We start from the raw sequence: 17,895 nt of genomic DNA on the forward strand, positions 1-17,895 counted from the left end.
TTTTAATTATCTCTCTTTATAATACATGTACTTTATAATGCCTGTCCAGAGAAATACTTGAGTTGATGGAATTTTATTTAAATTTTACACAGCGAAAACATCCAAGTGAAAGGAAGTGTTGTTTCAAAGAACTAGAATTTTTTTATAGCCTAATTCTACAATTATCATCTCTTATAATACAAAAATTTAACATATTTGTTGTCTGATGTATATATTTTCAATGATATTTCACTTAAACTCAACACAATTGTAGAGACTAGTGAGCTGAAGTGGTGTGTCAAATAACCAAAATTTTACATTGCTTGGTTTTTGAATTATCTCCGTTTATATTATTTCATGAAACTTATTAAGAGAAAGGATTAAAAAAATTGAAGAAATTTGACTAAAACTTCACACAGTGAAAGAGATAAGCATGAGAGGTGCAGTGTACAAAAGTCGTCATCAGTTTTAATGACATGGTCACATTCATATAATGTGATGCAAAAATATTGACAATTTGAGTGTTATCTTGATACTTGGTACTTGATAATTTACTATTTTTTCATAGTTTTGTCTCCCTTTATTATGGCATGTGTTAAAAAAGTCGAGCTTACAGTTTCCTCCGGCAGCTCTTATTTCACTTGTTGCTCTTGTCAAAAACGGCCTATAATAGTCTGTGATGGACCTACATATATTTTATATTTGAACATGTATATCATAGAATAATTGTATCAACTACTGTTCATTTACTAAATTGTGCACTTTATATTTATCAACCGACAACACTCTTCACTCATTGAATTATCTGCCCCCGAAATGGTATTTTTGATCCTTCAAGATCGTCTCGACTGCAGTGCCTTCAGCACTGTGATTCCGATATGTCAAATAGCCATTATCGGGTTCTGCAGAGTGCCCCTTTTTGTACGGAATATTTTCATTCGTCTAAGGTTTTCATATTACTCTCATTTTTGGATTGTGAATTTGGCAAATCGGAAAACACGGTTCGTTATAGTTTCATATGATGTTTTGATTGAACATTTATTACAAACAATAATATAATTTTATCATATTTATATGCGCAATGCAAAAATTTGAATAAACTGCCGTTTAGTCGGGTAATTTTGACAAACACCTGCAATCAGGTCTCTTACACTTGCGGTGACTTCGAGATTACATAGCTTCTTATAATTTAAAATGATTGTAATGACAGCTTTATCTCTTCAAGAGTAATCAATTTCCTACCATCTGGTACCATGATGACAAACTGTTGGAGTTATGGAGTTAATATTAAGATGAGTGCTGAAAAATGAGCGGCGAGTTGCATACCTTTACTAAATATATATGTATCTGTATATGTTTTTGTGGGAAGTGAAGGAAATTGAATTAAAAACATTTACAAAATATCAAAACATGTTTCAAATGTAAAATACTGCAGTTTAAATGGATTTAAGAGGTAGGATGCTTGTAGAGTGGGTGGTGTGTAGTGTGTGGGGGGGGGGGGTGAAAGCACCTAACACCTAAGGGTAAAAACACATTAAATTTAAAAAAATACTCATGATCAACAATTACGGTGTTTCAGTATTACATAACTAGAACTATCACTAAATGTGATTAATACCCCCACAAGTCTGCTTCAGAAATGAGGATGTTACTAGTAACAGAATACCTTGTAAAAGAATTGAAACATAGAGTTATGGTAATGGGCAATTAAAGATAATTGTGGTTCATGTATGTTGCATTTCCTTTCAATGTGGTTGGCCATTGATGAAGTTTAATTGAATTACTCTGTAATAAGTCCAGAAAGACAAAGAAAAAGAACAAAGGGCAATAACTCTAAAAATACTGAAGATAGAGTTATAGTTCTTGTGCACTGCACTTCCTTTTAATGTGCTTGACCATTGTATGAAGTTGTTTTGAATTCCAACCAGTACGTTTTAAGTTATGCTCCGGACAAGGAAAAGTATCAAAGGGCAGTAACTCTGCATTTTGTCAAAATGCAGTTATAGCTCTTGTGCACTGCACTTCCTTTGAATGTCCTTGACAACTGTCTGAAGTTGTACTGAATTCCAAACAGTAGTTTTCGACAAGGAAAAGTAACAAAGGGCAATAACTCTGTAATTAGTCAAGATGGAGTTATAGTTCTTGTGCACTGCACTTCCCCTTATTGTGCTTGACCATTGTATGAAGTTGTTTTGAATTCCAACCAGTAGTTTTCAAATCATGCTCTGGACAAGGAAAAGTAACAAAGGGCAGTAACTCTGTAATTAGTCAAGATGGGGTTATGGTTCTTATGCACTGCACTTCCTCTCAATGTGCTTGACCATTGTATAAAGTTATAATGAATTCCAACAATAAGTCTTCAAGTTATGGTCCGGACAACAGAAAGCAATGGAAAAGTAACAAAGGGCTATAACTCTGTAATTAGTCAAGATTGAGCTATGGTTCTAGTGCACTGCACTTCCCCTTATTGTACTTGACTGTTGTATGAAGTTGTTTTGAATTCCAACCAGTTGTTTTAAAGTCATGCTCTGGACAAGGAAAAGAAACAAAGGGCAGTAACTCTGTAATAAGTCAAAATGGAGTTATGGTTTTTTGTGCACGGCACTTCCTCTCAATGTGCTGAACCATTGTATAAGGTTTAATGAATTCCAACAATTAGTCTTCAAGTTATGGTCCGGACAAAAGAAAGCAATGGAAAAGTAATAAAGGGCAATAACTCTGTAATTACTTTAGGTAGGGTTATGGTTCTTGTGCACTGCACTTCCCCTTATTGTGTTTGACAATTGTATGAAGTTGTTTTGAATTCCAACCAGTAGTTTTCAAGTTATGCCACCGACAAGGAAAAGTAACAAAGGGCAATAACTCTATTATTAGTCAAGATAGAGTTATGTTTCTTACGCACTGCTCTTCCTCTCAATGTGCTTGACCATTGTATGTAGTTATATTGAATTCCAACCATTAGTCTTCAAGTTATGCTCCGGACAAGGAAAATGCAACGGACAAAAAAAGCAATGGAAAAGCAACAAAGGGCAATAACTCGGTAATTACTTTAGATCGAGTTATGGTTCTTGTGCACTGCACTTCTCCTTATTGTGTTTGACAATTGTATGAAGTTGTTTTGAATTCCAACCAGTAGTTTTCAAGTTATGCCCCGGACAAGGAAAAGTAACAAGGGCAATAACTCTGTAATTAGTCAAGATACAGTTATGGTTCTTGTGCACTGCACTTCCTCTCAATGTGCTTGACCATTGTATGTAGTTATATTAAATTCCAACCATTAGTTTTCAAGTTATGCACCGGACAAGGAAAATGCAACGGACGTCTGGACCGAGCGACCGACCGACCACCTGGTGACTCCTATATCCCCCCCCCCCAAACTTCGTTTTTGGGGGTATAAATATCTATTACGATGTAGACAAATTGAGTACAATATGAATTTTTTTTTGATATGACCGTTTTTGACACAGAAAGTGATAATGAGTCTAGAGGTAGATAACATGGTTTGATTATATTTTTGGGGGATAAAAGCGAGGCTAGATTGCGTACAATATGAATGTGATACAAACTTCTGGACTCGAGAAATGAAAATGAGAACAATTGGATTGGATCAACTAAAACAAATGAAGTCATGTGATTAATATCACTTACTTTGTTTAGAATCAATATATTCTTTTTCTTTCCCGTCTTTACTTGCTGTTTTCATTTTTTTATGTGACGACTCTCCTAACCCAGCCAGGTCTGCTCGTTCTTTATCTCCTTGTTCACGGATTTTTCGAACTTCTTTGTCGCATTCTTCATGCAGTCTTTTTACAGACGCACCAGCTTCATATTTTAATTGTGTCACTCCGTCGCTGATTTCTGACTGAAGATATAGAAGATCTTCTTGTTTTCTTTCTATCATATCTAGTTTAATTCTGTCATATTTCTCTTCTAATCCAGCCTTCATCTTGTCTTGAATTGCCTTTGCCACATCGTCTAGTACTTTTCTTATATCATCTTTACCAATGACTAAAGTGTCATTTTCTAACTGTAATTATAAATACAATGCAAATATGCAATATGAACAATTTGATTAGTAGTAGTAGAAGTAGTAGTGGTAGTAGCAGTAGCAGCAGCAGTAGCAGCAGAAGAAGCAGAAGCACTTGCTGTAGCAGTAGCAGTTAAAGAAGTAGTAGAAGTAGTTGTATTAGTTGTAAATAGCAGTAGTAAGAAGCAGTTGTAATTGTAGTAGTAGTAGTAGTGGTAGTATTGGTAGTGATGGTAATGGTGGCGGTTGTAGTGGTAGTAGTTGTTGTAGTGGTAGCAGCAGTAGCAGTAGCAGTAGCAGTAACAGTATCAGTAGTAGTAGCAGTAGCAGTAGCAGTAGCAGTAGCAGTAGCAGTAGCAGTAGCAGTAGTAGTAGTAGTAGTAGTAGTAGTAGTAGTAGTAGTAATAGTAAGTAGCAGTTGTAATTGTAGTAGTAAGAATAAGTCGCAAGTAGTAATAGTAGAAGTAGCAGTGTTTACCTCTGTCAATTTCTTTTTAGCATTCTGCGCATGTGTGTCTGTAGCTAAATATACTCGATCAGAAAGTAGTTTCTGTAATAATTTGAAGTATTTTTGAAGATCTATATCCTCTACTTCAAGTGTTGAAGAATGTCGCACTTCTCTTCCAATTTCTCTTGCCTGGTCAAAATTGAATAAGAATTCTTATTTACTTTTACCTAAAACCTATAGGTTGAGTATAAAATATACGTTTACTGAGAAACTACTACGTTATACATGTAGAAAAAAATACTGACTGGAACTTGTACATATAATGAATTGCCAACACGATAAGAGCTGTGTCGTATCTAGAGGTGTGGTCTGCTAGGGGTGTTGTGTGCTAGGGGAGTGGTTTGATAGATGAGTTTTCTTCTAGGGAAAAGTCTACTGGTTGCATTTACCACTCCCGTCTGCGAAGGGTCGTTGTCATATTTTCCCTAGAGTATTAATAATTGTGTAGTCTTACGCACCAGTATCCCTCTTTAACCCATTACGTTATATACACGCCTTTTAACGCCTTTTTCACCCCCCTCCTAATTTTGTTGTCTCAAATGGTGAAAAAATGCCTTATTTAGGCCCCCAACACTTGTTTTTGTTTGAGAAATGTTGTTAAAAAAGTGACCTCTTTTTCGGCGCGGCCCCCCAACCAAAAGATACATCAGTGGGTTGCCAGAAGGGGGGTATGACCCCTTCTGTTTGGGGTGGTATGAAGGGGGGCGGAGTCCCCCTCATCGCCAAGAAACGTTTGGACTTGTGAGAGGCTATAAATGACCCCAGATTGATCATAAGGTAACGTGTAACCAACGCTGAAAAGCATTTGACTCTATCTCAATCCATTGAGAAGTTGCAGCACTTTGAAATCAATTTTGATGGAAAAAATCAACGCAAAATAATGATTTTTGGCAATTTTGAGATGTCCCCTCGTTGCCTTGGTAACAGAAAATTTAAGTCTGAGCATGTTTTTACAAGGGCAATGGTCCAGTCAACATTTGTGCCAAGTTTGATTAGTGTTGAAGCAGTTTTTATAGTATTATAGCAATTTGAACTTGTAACGGGAGACTTTTCAATGAAAACAGCCAATTTTCACAAAATGCTCATGAAGTAATGGGTTAATACAATTATGATATCAAAATCGATATAAAAATTGTCTCAAAAATGGACATTCCGTAAAAAAACGTACGGAGGAATGAATAAGTGCTTGCTTACAAGGAAAAATGTAACAAAAAAGAAAAAAATACAATGGGCCATAATTTACCGAAAAATAATTAGGATGCACAAAGGCTCAGATGCACAAAGGCTCAGATGAATTTGGTTTAATCCACGGTGCATATCCATATCGGTACCCTCTTTGCGAAATCTGCTCAAACGGTACCCTCTTTGAACATGCACAGGTCATTCTATGCTAAAAACAAACCAGCGGTGGATAACAATCCAGTAAAATGTAATTGTAATAAGGAAAGGAGGTATGACACGTAGAAAAGATGTATACCACGGAACACTCTAATGTTTTACTTATGTGCTGATTTGTCATGTGCCCGATTTTCATGTACTGCAACTTCACAATAAGCTACAAAATATCGACATGTCTTGCCGCGCCCATCACCTCGACATATTTTTCGGGCTGAAATGAACCAGTGGCTTTATTATATATGCATCATACATATTTAATATGTTCATATAAATATCATCCTCGGACAAATGACAGTATATTGTCAAAAATAAATAAAAAATTCATAAAAACACCCTACTTTCGGTTTTGCAGCGGCACGGGCTACCTCTCTTCATTTGAAGTTTTATATCAGAGGAACCCTCTCATTTTTTAACACATAGGTACCTTCAAAGCACGACATATGCTTTTATTTGCGTTATTTGTTCAGTATGTATGTAATATTCTTTACTTTTATGTAAATATTACATACTCAGCGACATACTACGTGTCATACCTCCTTTCCTTATTATAATGACATTTTACTGGATTGTTATCCATCGCTGGTTTGTTTTTAGCAGAGAATGACCTGTGCATGTTCAAAGAGGGTACCGTTTGAGCAGATTTCGCAACGAGGGTACCGATATGGATATGCACCGTGTAATCCCCATGACCAGATAAGGAGTTAATACCTACTGAAGATCATTTCTCTATATTCAGAATATTAATTTGGGGTAAAAAATCACTATTCCGCCCTTAATACTTTTTATCACGAAACCATCTCAATAGGTATCTTGATACTTTGTAGTTATATTTCTTTTAAATTAAGTTTAAAATTGCTAAGAAGGTAAACATTCCTAAAAACACAGACGTTGCGAGCAGAATAAATTATTAATGATCACCTACAAATCCTTCTTACCGACAATCCCAAATGTAACAATGTGCTTTGTTTTCAGAAAGCATAACAACAATCTAAGTTTATTATATCTATCATACAATACTTTTGTATTTTACTTAACGTCACTGAAATATATAAATGTCGTTTTTGGTAAAAAAGGACCAAACGTAGGTCTTCCTAAATATTATCTAAATATTGTTTACCTCCTCAAACATATTCCTCTTATTATTCAGGTTCTCGTGTATTTTCCCCTGGAAGTCTTTGTAATTGAGAATAATGCTGATTATACCATTGAAATCTGTTTCTGCTGCAGATGCTTTATTTTTATACCCATCTGGAGGCATGAAGCATTTCGCCACTTCCCATGAATTACTACACCACTTGGTAGCATCAGTGTTTTTGTAAGATGGACCAGAGTACCTATGTACATTTTGTATCTCAGTTGTAAAATTATTACATATCTTGTAAGGGCAGCCGGCAGGGTTATACCTTGTTGCAGCATTTCGATGATAACTGCATTTTCCAGGTCCAACATTACATATTCTTTTTGTTGGACATTTAATAACATTTTCCGTACGGCAATTTGAACACAAAGTCCCGCTTAATAGTCCATTTTGGTAACATATATCATCTAAGCATTGCAATTGAAATTGCTTGATCTCATTACAAACAAAAGGTTCAATACCTTCTTTAGTAAACAACACTGCTAACTGAGCTTTAACCCAGTTATTGTATTTCTTTTCTAAAAGTTTAGGTCTATAAGAAGCCATTACTTGCAAACTTTATGTCTTTCCAACTTAAAGAATTATATACACTGGCGTGTCTTGTAAGCTAAGCTCTGAGGTAAACCTGAAAATATAATTATGTACAATGTCATAGTATATTATTACATTTCAAGAGCGATCTTTCACTATCATTTAAAGGTGTAATGCAATACAATTTAATTTAGATATGTATTCAAGGTTTTTATATACATTATGTACTGCATTGTTAATTAATGCAATTGCTTTCATACTCTTTAAGATAATAGTGATTGTTTCTAAAGAAATTAACATGCAGTTATTAAATGTCTAAAAATATAAATAGTTTCAATTGAGGCTCTTTCAATATAGGCATATATGTTTAACTTTGAATTTCATTTATAATGACAGAAGATATTCTGAAATCCACACAGCTTGATATAATTACGTTAATCTATTTTCCGTTTTTCTGTAGCTTAAAAATCATTTTAAACGACAATAACATTATTTACTAATATTACTACATTTTAAGCACTTATTATAACTGTTTATAGTGACATAATGCCTAGCCAAGGATATATGGTTAGTGAACAGGTGAAGGTCAAAATAATTTTACATTTTGCCATTATATTTTACAATTTTATAGCTAACTTCGCATGCACGATTATTCACTCACATGGCCAACGACATTTTTTAAATATTTATCGGAAACTACTTGTTATGTTCAATAAATAAAATGAGTGGGGCAGTCTTTTTATATTTAAGGCAAATTTATATTTTATCCTAAACATTTCCTAAAATCTATTGTTTGTCACTTACTATTTTATTCATTCGTTTGAACTATGTATTAATTTCATCTGAACTTGGCATATCAAAAATGACCATAATGTCACATTAACGAGAACTATGCTATTTAACCATGAACTAGTCTGTTTTGATCAAAATAGTCTTATCAAATATATTTTCACTGGAATAGGTTATATGCTACAACTTGAATGCGCTTTTCTTTTCATGATCTGTTTACATCAATATTTATGTACTGGTATCGAAGCAGTATCCGTCGGCTAGTAGTACCCGACAATACGGTTATGTTCGTTTACTGCAACTCTTCAAAATTGAAGGTGAGTTTTTTGAGAACAATATCATTCAAGGAAAACGTTCGACAGAATTTCTTCAATCTAAATTAAACATTTAATATATCGTTCTCACCTTTATATTTTACAAGCAGGTGTGTTTACATTTTCCGCATGAGGGATTTCACGTGCTACTGTTGCGCATGCGCAAATGATAACTCCATTAGGCACAAATTAAGACAAGTTTGCCCCCTTTGCAAGCGAATACAGACGACATTTCAAAAGTCGCTAATTATCATTCAAATTTCATAAAAGTCAATAAATATAAGCTAGAGCTATGTGTTGTTGATATTTTTATTCAACAAATATTGAAATAAAAGCAAAAATGGCAGAAATGGGAAACCCGCAGCAATTTTCTTCTAACCAAGGGAGGCAATACTGTTTATTATAGTCTATATTCTAACAGTAGGTTGTTTCCCGTATAGAAGGCTATTTTTATTATGGGGCACCTTATGGGGTGTTTAGAATAATTTTACATAATTTCGTTTATGTATTTTCGTACTTGAAATTAATGTGTTATGAATTCAATAAGTCTCGTGGTACAAGCATACGATATGTCCGTGAAATGTAAAAAGTCGAGTTTTGACCAATGACCGTGATAAAAAAATTCATTTTTTTCCTTCTTTTTATTTTCTTTTGTACAAATGTTCACATCAAAAATGTCTGTATTCAAATAGACATTAAAATTCGTACAGTTGTTTGACCGGTTCCGACACAGGTTGTCAACTTTGTTGTCTGCATACAAATTAACAAATTGTTTCAAGACCAAATGTACTTGCTAGTAGATATTTGATTCCACTTCAAACCTTTTTTTCTAATAAGAACACCGCTTCATTTAATCTGATTGTTTTCACCAGTTCCGGAGGTTTACCAGTTCCGGTGCACATAACAAACCATTTGTAATATTACCAACAAACCTTTTGTAATATTACCTAAAAAGAGTACAAGAATAAGTACAGACCTGCCTTTGAACAATCTTATCATTAAATTGCGTATACCCGGCAGTTTTACTAAACTTACATGGTTCAGTTATGGCCGAGGGGAGTTCAATACTACCAGAAAACGACGGCGATGTGTTTTGAAAAAAATAACATGAACTCAGACTCTGCGCTGTGTAAGATAAACTCTTGCGAACAAAATACAAGAACATTGCTGTAAATAAATTGGTTGGAACAAAATACAAACAATTGCTAAACGAAAGTGATTGACTTATAATGTACTGTTTGCACCACATATGATCGACCATTGATTAGCTTTAACCAACGTGTGAACACAACCTTCGTACTTCTGTTCTTGCACGTAATATATGACAACTGTCCTTACCATATACGATCTTTAAAAGTCAACCTTTTACCCTTAATTAAGTTTATGATGCACGATCGTTGTAAAAACTTATTTACATATGCCAAAATAATATTCACTAGTTGCAGATTTTACACGGTGCAAAATACACCGGAAAACGCTTCTTGGAGCATCGCTGAACGAAAATTTGTTCTTCCGAGTATCCCCCCTCAAGCCCTAGGACCTGCCCAGTTGGCCGTACGTATCACAAAATCGTGACATGGTCAAGATAAAAAATAGAATTTTGTTTTGCGATTGTGCTCGAACAATATTTATTCCAGTCCCATTAGTGATAAATACCTTCTATAGATAATCTTATTATTTACTGTTGATTTTATCTGGGACAGAACGATCTTCTGTCCCAGATTTTATCCATAAAACAGATATGTTAACAACAATTTTTAGATCAAGTAATAACTGTTAACACTGACATAGAAATCGATATTTATTTGTTCTTTCTTCTGCATGTTATCTTATCATTTAGTTTTCAGAGGTTAAATGTATATTAATTACACTACACGTAGATGTGCTTTCCATAAATAAGAGCATAGCGTATCTTAAAGACTCGATCCTACTATTTTAAACAGTTAGCGCTTTTTAAATAAATGATTATGCTTTTACTTCAAAAGATGTTTATCTCAACAAAGTTGTTGGCAAACTTTTTTTACACACTCTTTCATAAATTCCATTATCAAATAACATTTTATTTCTAATAAGAACACATGGAAAAATGTTCATTGACAGAAATCCTGTCATTAAAAATACATGCTTCGGAACTACATGTAGTTAAATAAGGTCTCCTAGTTTAAACAGGTATGAATATCTTTATGTTAAATTTTTGCAAATATTTTTGGATGAAGTTGTAAGGCAGATAACAACTTTTCCTTCAATATATAAACTGTGTCCCTTTCTTTCAGTTTTACAGTACCGATATACCAATACCAATAAGATTGGCGAGATGAAATTTAGCATTTTTGCCTAAATCAGACGAAAATTATAAATAAGAAGCCGAAATAGAATGATGATTTAATTATTTATTTGTTAATGTCAATAAACTACAAAACCAGTGAATATTTTCTATATTTTCTATATTTATTGTCGGTTACGTGAATGGCTCGCTTGATTGTTCGGAACTGGTCAGTGCGCCGGAACCGGTCTGATAATAATCTCGGTAAAAATCACTGCATATGTCATATTATGTCTACCAGGTTTTCTGAATTATTACGATTAAAACCCTAAATAAAGCAATATTATTTGTCTAAAGAGGCCTTCAAAAAGTCTTATTATAACAAAAACATCGATACCGATTTATAAACCCGCAAAATCGATGATTAAAAAAAAAGTGTCGGAAACTGCTTCTGTAGCGAGGCAATTACGGCTAATTTACACCTCCAGTTGGAGCCCCATTTTTGATGCGCATGTCTTACTCAGTAATCCGGTTTTTATTTACAATAACAATGCATGACCTGTATTTAGTCATATCAAAAGTTTATTTAAATTGGAGACGTTGTTATTGAGAAATTTTTCAATAACCTCATATTTTTATCGGAAACTGCTTCGATACCAGTATAGGGGTGTCAATATTCCTTATCTAAAAGTATAATATCTATAGCCTAAATCTTTAACTACCTTATCAATTACTAGTTATTATGCATTTAGCATAATATATAGCGCAGTGGTAGAATATTCGCTCTTTGAGTGTACAGCCCATGGATCAAATCTGGGTAAAGGCATTTTTCCTTTCTTTTCGTTTTTATTTTAACGAATTGAAATTTTGATACCATATAATCACATTCAGACAATGATATTTCAGAAACATATTCACATACAACAGGTTAAGTATAAGACAAAACAGCACAGTCGTGATTAGGGTGAAAAATGAACAATAGAAGAAACATATAAGTACAAATTATTGAGCCAAAACTGTTAAAAATGTGGCGAATGTAATTCAGTGTTTCAAACAGAATGACATTGATGATACTTATCTATTAAATCTGTTCAATGACAAATAAAGTACATTAAATTTTGCTTAACCGTCATAAGTTTAACTTTAAAGTGTTAAAATGAAAAGTTACGTGACACACTCCTGAAAGTAAGCATGTGCATGTGTTGTAGATTTGAACTCAAACTCGAAAATAACATGTTTCTTTATAACCTGAGTTCTTCATTATCTAAACTCTTTCCAATACGCTTCTCGGGTTTACGTGTCCATATCTATACTTATTCTTCTTTTTTGCAAAAAAAATTCAAAATGTAATAATTGGAGAACGTTAACCACCAATTTTATTATACTGGTACAAACTATTAATGTACACCAATCGAGTTCGGCTTAAAGTTCAGGTATAAAATAAGTGAATAATGACGTTAATTAATGTATCGTATTTCACAATATATAAAGACTTTATTTAAATGCACCAATAATTATTCTAAATGTATTGTTTGGCGACATTAACGCGAGACTCATTAATTTTCGGGAGCTCTTTTCGTGTGTTTCCGTAATTTACTACGATTTACTAACTGATTTTGAGATTAAAAAAGTTCTCGGTACTTTATACTTGCGTTCCGATGGCCTGGTTGAAAGTTTGATAGCAAAGCAATCGATAAGTTGCAAGTTCAAACCTTCAATTTTCTTTTTCAAATTGCTTTGATTATATTTTGTCATATGCAGCATTAGTGGATGAATAAATTCTTTAGTCTCTTATGTCTTTGCTTAAAAGAAAATACTTACATTAAAATACAGAAATTGATGTATATGTAATTTTTCAGTGTTTCAATTTGTACAGTCGTTCAATTGGGTGATTGGAAGGCAAAAAAACTTAGTTATAGTCAAGTTTCGAAAAATTTAATTAAAAACAAATCATAAAAATAATTTTTCATTAAAATTCGAACCTACAACATTGAATTATAAACACAGAGTTTTAACTCCTTACTTGACATGAACCATGTATACCGTTATGTTATACGTTTTACTTCGGAATCCGATTATTTATTTAATATTAACGACGAAAGGTCATTGAATGTTCAAATGGCTCAGGTCAATATTGCCAAATAATACTGTCGACTTAAATTTGATCGAGAATGGGAAATCTTAAATTTAAGATACACAGGGGTGGCAGGAATAGGCTATAATATTATTCGAAAACGCACAAACAGTTGAAATAATGTTATATAGCCTGTAAGTGTAGTGGTTATGGTGTCGTTTTGCATGCGGAAGGTCGTACGTTCAAATCCCAAAATGGGTAATACTTTTATTAGGCTTACTTTATATTTTATTTCTTTTTACTTTTATTATCTTTTTTCAAAGTACAATCGTAAATCACAGGTCGGTTTTTTTAAACATGTGTTCGCTAGAAATGTATATTTTTTGACAAAATTTGTACGAGGTTTGTATTTTTTTAGAGTAAGAATTGAAGAGGTATATGTTTTTTCCGGACATCCCTCGTAAAAGGCGGTTATTAAAGTTTTTCAAGCCTAAACTACCAGTATGTCCGCATATCACTATTCAAATAATCACGAAAAAAAAAAAAATATTTGTAGATCTACATTTAAATTCTTTTTAAACAAACTTGTTTCTTAGCGTTTAAAAGTAAAAAAAAAAAAAAAAAAAAAAAAAAAAACAGATTGAAAAATTGAGATGCTTTATGAAAATGCAATGCAACAGCTATAATATCGATCCTTAAATTTGTCCGATACAAAATGTAACCCCTTTATGTAGAGACTACGTGTTTATGAATAATTTAATTTTAGCCTGCTTCCTTCATATTAATAGAACTCCATTGCGTTTTTTGGCATATCGGGACTGGTAATTAATTTTTCGGTATTAATTTTCCATTTGCAGAAGGCCAATACCGTCAACTTGTGTTTGAAAAGGCAGTGAATTATGCGCTGCTAAACTTAAGATATATATGGTATTGTATGCATGTAACTGACAGACACAACAGATCAAGCTCACATGCATGACTATAGAAAACTGAATTTCTTCATCTTAATTGCTCTATTTAAAGTGCAATTTGGTCGTACTGAATCATCACAATTTGTATTGTATCTGCGTGTTGCTAAAAAGCTTTTTCGATGCACATACCGCATTAATAACTTTTCTTTCTTGAGAAAATATTAGAAATGATAGTTTAACGTCTCAATTCCGACTAAAAGGACGCAAAGAAAAGAGGAATTGATAAAAGATTGACCTTGATTTTCTGCCAGAATGTTAGCCACTTTCATGGTATTTCTGCCATCGACGGCAGCATTTAAAATAAAGTATCTGCCTACAACGATAGCATTTTTTCTTCGACCGGACCAGATTGAACGTATGTAAAACTTTCAAGAAAAGACTGGCGGGGTAGATATTTGGCTTGCGTGACCCCAATGGATGAACGTCTATATTTATAACACGAAATCCTGCCATTTAGTTAAAACTTGAGATATTTTGAACAAAAAACAGACATTTTCATGGATTTTTCCGAAGCTGCCACTTTTAACCAGCTCAAAATAGTCTAAAACAGGAAAAACGAGTCCAAATTAACCTCCTAATAGTATCTCCAGTCAATGGACAAAAGTTTCATAGCAATGAAATGGGCCGTATTTATTGTAATATAATAATACCAACCAAATTTATAACTTACCTGTACCGAGCGGTAAATTTTTTATCTATCTGCCATCACTGCAGTGATCTGTCATCACTGCCGCCGGTAATACGGTGTGGAAAAGATAAATAACAGGCATTCAGCAGGTGCGCGATTACGTAGTATCCTACCATTATATCCAAATTTATATATTACACTATCGATTTGAATCGCCGCAGTACTGCGGGGCGCTTAAAGGGATAATGTACCTGATGTTTAATATATCTACTTATCGGTAGTCGACCAATTAAAATTCTATGAAGACTATTTAATTTTATAAGTTCTTGATACTTGCAACAAATTAATGGTTTCTATGAATATCGTCCTTTAGCAATCCAGGTCAAAATTTGACATTAAATTCCTGTATAAAAAAGAAAATTCAAAAATGAATTTTTAACAATAATCATATGACTCTTGCATATATATATTGCAACAAGTTTCTAAAGAACTAACCTCTTTTGGTTTCATTTCGAATTAATTCATATCCAATTTTAAATCCAAGACATTTTGAAATATAGCTTTATATGGGTAACTAAATACTTCAGGCAGTTTTATGTATTCTAACCTTAAGTATATCATTCAACACGTAAAGTTAAACACTCAAGATAAAGTATTTAACACAAATAACACTGACGGGTTGTTGTAAATCAGATAAAAGTTTATGATCCAATTGAATCTTCTCGGTCCTTTCCGTAAAACTTCGGTCAAGGTTATTATTAATAAAATCCGAGATGTTCCGTATGGATATTGATATATTGCACCTAGTTAATCGTATAGTATTTAAATATGTGAACTATTTAATATTTGTGGAGGGAGACAAAACGATCAATAAGTAGGCATTTGAAATACATACAACATACACGGTTATTTCCCTGTATAAAACTTGTCTTGCTGGTAGATATATTCTACATTCTATTTTAATGAAGAGTGACTTTTTATCAAAAAGAAAATGTAAAGTTATTTGAATTTTATAATTAACTGCTTAAATGAAGAGTATACCCCCGCCATAATGATATTATAGTCCTTTACTTTGTAATTTTCTTGGCTAAAACGAAAGTAATCATTTATAACCTATAAGAGTTGTGAGAGTGCAGGTTACACAACAACACAAGAATAGGTATTCGCATTGTTTCAATATCGAGAATAAACAAGGAGAGATTAAACAACAGTCACTCCCTTATTAGAAAATTCAAAGCTTTGTCTCCCCCATACTTAACTCCCGACTATTTTTGTTAAGTAGATGAGCCTTGGTGTAGATCGTTTTAATGTACTGTAATTATAAAACGTAATACTTGAAACAAATTCATATTTGCTATATTTCATGTTACATGCATTGCAGGTTATCTATCACACATTAGCAATGAAACATAATCATAATTTTAACTGTATTATAAAAATATATTTCAATGTTCATTATCTGCTATTTAACACAAAATGCAAATATTTTGATAATTTACAGGAGTGTCAGCTAAATTATTTTGTACTTCCCCAGTCAGTATGCTATGAGTCGGCTACGCAACCCTACGTGTGAGGGGGTTCGTAGTATGAAACAATGAGTCAAGATAAGCCACACTCCGTAAGTGTCCTGACATGAATTGTTGTACAAATAAAAACCTAAGAACATAATCAATTAAATTGGACTATGAATATAAGCCTAAAACGTGTATTTATTGATTGCATATCTTTCATTAATTATTAATGAAAGATATGCAATCAATAAATAATAACACATGGCCAAGAAAACAAACTTTCAAATTATGATGTTTCTATAAGAATACAAAAAAGACAACACTGTCTTCATATAAATATACATGAAGAAACAAATTCATATCAGAAATTGAATAACAAGCCCTCGGCTATAATCTTGACCCCTGGTCTAAGTTAATTCTGCATTAAAATATAATCAAATACATGAAATAATTCACAATTTCCAATGCTACGCTAAGGTCTGGGCTGTCATACAAAACATTGGATTTGGGCTGTCATACATAAACATCTATTTCTTGAACTATTAAAAACATAATTGCAATAAAAATACTTAAATATAAAATTTGTGTTTAATTCATTCATAACAAAGATTTCAACGTACACTCTGCGAAATACACTTGAACAATACCATTTTTTCATATTCACAGATCATTCTCTGCTTAACACAAGGAGACGTAATAAAATAATCTAGTAAATGCTCATTATACAAATGGGTCAAATAAAAGGTGGTATGTCGAGTGAAAAGAAGTATACCACGGAACAATTACTTAGAAGGTTTAAAGTTTGTTTGTTTAAGGAATTTGTCCCTTTTTTGATTACTGCACCTCCAAAATAAGTTACAAGTCGCCCCACTCACCGCCTGGATATGTACATTGGGATAAAATGAACTTATATCACAAGATGCAACTAAATGAATTATATGTTGGGATATACCTTTATAAGTGATAATCATCTTTTTAATTAATAAACTTCCATAGTTAAGTGTCACTGTCACTCATGTTACTGAGTGAACTGCCCCACCCACGCCCCCCCCCCCCAAAAAAAAAAAAAAAAAAAAAAAAAATAAAAAAAAAACGCTAAAAAAAACAGAAAAAAAACATTGTTACAGATATATTTGTTTACTGCAAAGTGCAAGACTCTTAACTTAGTGACCAGGTAAGTGATATTTTATTATTAGCTCGACTATATAAAGTATATGGAGAGCTGTCCTACTCGCCTCGGTTTGTAAGTCGGCGCCAGCGTACATACTTTAAATTAATGCATATGTGCAGTAAATTTTTTATTAATGCATATGTGCAGTATTTTTTTATCTCCAACTTTTTTATTAGCTCACCTGAGGACAATGTCCATGAGTCAAAAATTTCTTATAACAACTTCTTCTCCTTAACCACGCAAGTCAAATTTGTTTAAACTTTTGCAGGAATGTTCCTTGCATAAAGCTCTACCAAAGGTGTTCAAAGAAAAATTGAACATATAGTTTTCCATAATTTAATGTTATTTTTACTCTTACATCTTCATTTCATAATAAGGGACTGACTTAAAACTTCAAATATGTGTACCTTACCATCAACTACATTATATGTGACAATTTTTGAAAACTCTAGCACCAATAGTTTTTCAGAATCATTTTTTTTTTCAAAATGTTACTTTTTACTCACTTTTTTATTTCTTAAGGTATCTATTTCTTACTTAAAATATATGTTCCTTATACATGTGTGACAAGATTCATAACTTTAGCATGAATA

General features: G+C 33.0%; 1 protein-coding gene across 2 annotated transcripts in view; it reads right to left on the minus strand.

Annotated features, from left to right (window-relative positions):
• LOC132718574 (uncharacterized) overlaps nt 1-15,358 on the minus strand; it is a 41,926-nt gene extending 26,568 nt beyond the window's left edge. Inside the window, exons 1-4 of one of the 2 annotated variants that reach the window (XM_060702290.1) lie at nt 15,116-15,358; nt 7,030-7,675; nt 4,485-4,643; nt 3,628-4,006 (exon numbers count right to left, since the gene is read on the minus strand). In XM_060702290.1, coding sequence (XP_060558273.1) covers nt 3,628-4,006; nt 4,485-4,643; nt 7,030-7,596 — 1,105 coding nt within the window. In that variant the 5' untranslated portion in view covers nt 7,597-7,675; nt 15,116-15,358. The other variant, XM_060702291.1, reaches the window with a different exon arrangement.
• Nucleotides 15,359-17,895: the final 2,537 nt, after the last annotated feature.

Source organism: Ruditapes philippinarum, unplaced genomic scaffold, assembly GCF_026571515.1.
Source record: "Ruditapes philippinarum isolate M1 unplaced genomic scaffold, ASM2657151v2 ctg4312_1_1_1_1, whole genome shotgun sequence".
NCBI classification, from domain to species: Eukaryota; Metazoa; Mollusca; class Bivalvia; order Venerida; family Veneridae; genus Ruditapes; species Ruditapes philippinarum.